The 3,591-nt window shown below is 46.3% G+C and overlaps 1 protein-coding gene across 6 annotated transcripts in view; it reads left to right on the forward strand.

Annotated features, from left to right (window-relative positions):
• Positions 1 to 3,591, forward strand: part of PUM1 (pumilio RNA binding family member 1) — a 181,554-nt gene that overhangs the window by 145,507 nt on the left and 32,456 nt on the right. For all 6 annotated transcript variants that reach the window (XM_019512135.1, XM_019512137.1, XM_019512138.1 and 3 more), the window contains exon 14: positions 2,076 to 2,312. In XM_019512135.1, coding sequence (XP_019367680.1) covers positions 2,076 to 2,312 — 237 coding nt within the window. The remainder of the gene's footprint in view (positions 1 to 2,075; positions 2,313 to 3,591) is intronic.

Consider the following 3,591-nt stretch of genomic DNA (forward strand, 5'->3'; position numbering starts at 1 on the left):
ACACTACCAGACCTCAGTCAGAAAGCACCTTCCACAAACAAGTCAGTTTTTAATCACCCTTCAGATATATAGGATGCATCAAATTCCCCCCTTCAGTCTTCTCTTCCCTGAACTAAATAATCCCAGTTCGCCCAACCTTTCCTCTTAAATCATGTTTCTTAGACCTCCTAAATAATTTTGTTGCTCCACATGGGACTCTTTCTGGGTATTTCCTGAAGTGAGGCCTGGACATGGGCCTCACCAGTGCCAAACAGAATAAAGGTTCACTTTTCTTGATTTGCTAGTGGCACTCATATTAATACAACTTGGCGTGGTATTAGCTTTCTTTGCATCAAGAGCATCACTGATTTATATTCAGCTCGTGGTCCACTGTAATCCATAGGCCCTTTTCTGTATTTCTGTTCCCGAGGCTGTATTTCTGCATTTAATTGTTCTGTCCTAAATACAGAATTCTGTACTTGTCTTTACTACATTTCATTCAGTTAATTTTGGACAGCTTTTCCAGTTTATCAAGGTGATTCTGAATCCTAATCCTGTCTTCAGAAGTGTTAGCAATTCCCCCCAGCTTGATGTCAACTGCTAATTTGCAGTGTGCATACTCAGCCCCATCCTGCAAATCGTTAATTAAGATCTTAATACCAGACCCAGGACAGACCCCAAAGGAAGTCTACTTAGGGGTGCACCAATACAGATGTTGTGGGCTTATACCGATGGCTGATTATTAACAAACTATATCAGCCAGTACTGATCCAATTGCTGATGTGCAGCCTGGCAGCTTGGAGAGCAAAGTCTGGCTGGTAAATCTGTTGGGGGAAAGGGGCGTGAGGGGAGTGGGGGAGGGAGATGAGGCCCCCGTGGTGAGGGAGGGAGTGAGTGGGGCAGGGACAGGTGCTGCCCAGCCAGGTCTGTGCACAGGGCGAAAGCAGGCCTCTGCTGTGGGGTGGGCCTGGGGGTGGTGCTTAGCTCTTTCCAACAGGAAGGTTGGGCCAGGGCTGCACTGGGAGTGGGGGCTACGGCAAATTCTGAGGTGGCTGTAGCCCACCCCATAGCGCCTCCTCCCAGCGCTGCCATTGCCTGTCCTGAGTGCAGTCCTGGCCCAACCTCCCCTGCCAGGAAGAGCCTGGCACTGCCCTGGCCTCAGTCCGCAGCAGCAGCCCACCTTTGTTTTGTGTACAGATCTGGAGGGCATATGCCCTGCTTGTCTCCCCCAGCGGTGCGCGCAGCAGCAGGAGCCACGCCCCTGGACAAGCCAATCGCGGCTCTATCCTGCGTCGCACCCCACCCCAGCTGGGCAGCCCCTGCCCCAGCCCCACTTGCTCCCTCATCATGGGGACCTTGATCTGCCCCCCTCCCCCATGCCCCTTCCTTCCCCACCCAGACTTACCAGCCAGACACCGTTCTCCAGGCTGCCAGGCTGGTCGTGTGCGTACTGTGGCTTTGTGTGTACATGTGGCCTTATCAGTGACATTATCAGCCACATAAGTCAAAAAAAGCCAATTGCCAGTAATGCCAGTTTTCCTTTTATTGCTGCCGGTATGATATAGACTGAAGTATCAGTTGAGGTTGTGGGTGTCTTTGGCACTCGTTGCAAAAATGTTACTGCCCCCTGCTCTAGAACACTTCCTAAGGTCATAAATTAAAAAATGAACAATTATGTACTAAAAATGCATCACTTTGCTGTTTTTGGACAATGAAATATGAAAATTAAGACTCCAAATGTATACAGATTAAAATATCAGGAAGTATCAGTGGTTGTCCAGTGAAAACCAGTCTTGCTTGAAGAAAATGAATAAAAAGTACAAAGGCAAAACAATGTTAAAAAAGTGGATGATTTGAATCAGGGTTGTTCCTTTGCTGTTTTAAATCACCAATCTTAATTATAATTTAAGTCAGTGCTATATGGCTGATGCATGCTTCCCACTAAATTATGGTAAAAGCAGTCCTGAGCCATGCACACAGGCTGGCATAGCCAGTAGTGGACACGCTGATACATTTTTGTCTTTATTACCCATATCACCAACACACCTATTATCTTAAACAACTTGTATACTTTTTTTTTCTTTTCTCTATTTTAGTTGCAAACTCTAACACTGGTAGTGGCTCCCGCCGAGACTCCCTCACAGGGAGCAGTGATCTATACAAGAGGACATCTAGCAGTTTGACACCTATTGGACACAGTTTTTACAATGGCCTTGGCTTTTCCTCTTCTCCTGGACCTGTTGGCATGCCTCTTCCCAGTCAAGGACCTGGCCATTCTCAGACTCCTCCACCTTCCTTATCCTCGCATGGATCTTCTTCAAGTTTAAACCTGGGTAAGAGCCATTATGCTATTGACTGATCATTGAAATGATTGCATCAGTGGGTTCTGGGTTTACTTTCCCTCCTCGAAAATTAAGCAACTTTGTCAGCTGTTGGTGACACTTTTAGGTTGCAGGCCAGAGCGACCCAGTTCAGGTCAGAGGCAGGTGGGTGGCTGCGCATGAGGTTTCAGCCACCACTTTTCCTTGTGGCAGCCCTGGGATTGCACCTACAGCCAGTATTTACTGTGGCAGAAAGAGAGAGAAACTGCTGCTGAAACCTTTCTGTTGCTGAAGCCCCATATCTGCAAGTCAGATAAAATGGCTCTATGGACATTCCCTGGGCCACTGGTTGACAACTGCTGAACTTTATCAATTTTAGGGCTGGGTGTATTGTGGGGCACTGTTCAAACATGATACTTTTGTGGCAGGCTTTCAGTTTCAGAGAGCCAAGTTGGATAACACATTGAACTGGGAACTAGGACATCTGGATTGTATTACTAGCCCTGCCAATTATTTTTATAAGAAAAGTGGTAGATTAGCGTGCACCTCCATGCTGTGTTAAAAATGTGTAGTGGTATCTGGAGCACCATTTTAACTTTCTGTTATGGTTTGTATAGCTGTGCAATCCAATGATTTCACATTGATGTGGCCTAATGTAAGCAAAATGATGATAGGCTCTTAATTTAGTATACTGCTTTATGACATCCCTGACCATGAAAGACTTTAATTCATATTAACTCTGTAAGAAATGACTAGTGTTTTAATTGGTGCCAAGAAAAAAAATGAGATAAGAGGATCAGTATTTTGTTCAGGCTTTTGCTTGGTTCTGGCTCTTTCTTGAACATGTGTCCAGATCACCTAGTCCCTATAATATTTAGAACAAATCATTGTATACAGGTGTATTTTACCTAGATTTTAATAGCATACTTAACAGTATTGTATCTAAAGGCCTATACCTCAGTTGATCGGGACTGCAGGGGGGCGGTCAGGAAAGCCAGGGCGGAGATGGAACTGGAACTAGCTTCCCGGATCAAGGACAACAAGTAGTCCTTTATATAAATACATGGGGGGCAAAAAGAAGGTACCGGGTAATGAGGGGCCCCTCCAAGACACACTAGGTTATCTGGTCGTCACACCAGATGACAAAGCTAACCTATTTAACGACTTCTTTGCCTCCAATATTCTGAGCAGGGACCAGATCAGTCCCCCCTCAGGCCCCAGGGGAGGCGCACCTAGGCCAAGTGTCGGGGAGGATCTAGTCAGGGGACTTCTGGAGGGACTGGAGGTATTT

This window comes from Gavialis gangeticus, unplaced genomic scaffold (genome assembly GCF_001723915.1).
Source record: "Gavialis gangeticus isolate Ggan-Ray unplaced genomic scaffold, GavGan_comp1, whole genome shotgun sequence".
Classification (NCBI taxonomy): Eukaryota; Metazoa; Chordata; order Crocodylia; family Gavialidae; genus Gavialis; species Gavialis gangeticus.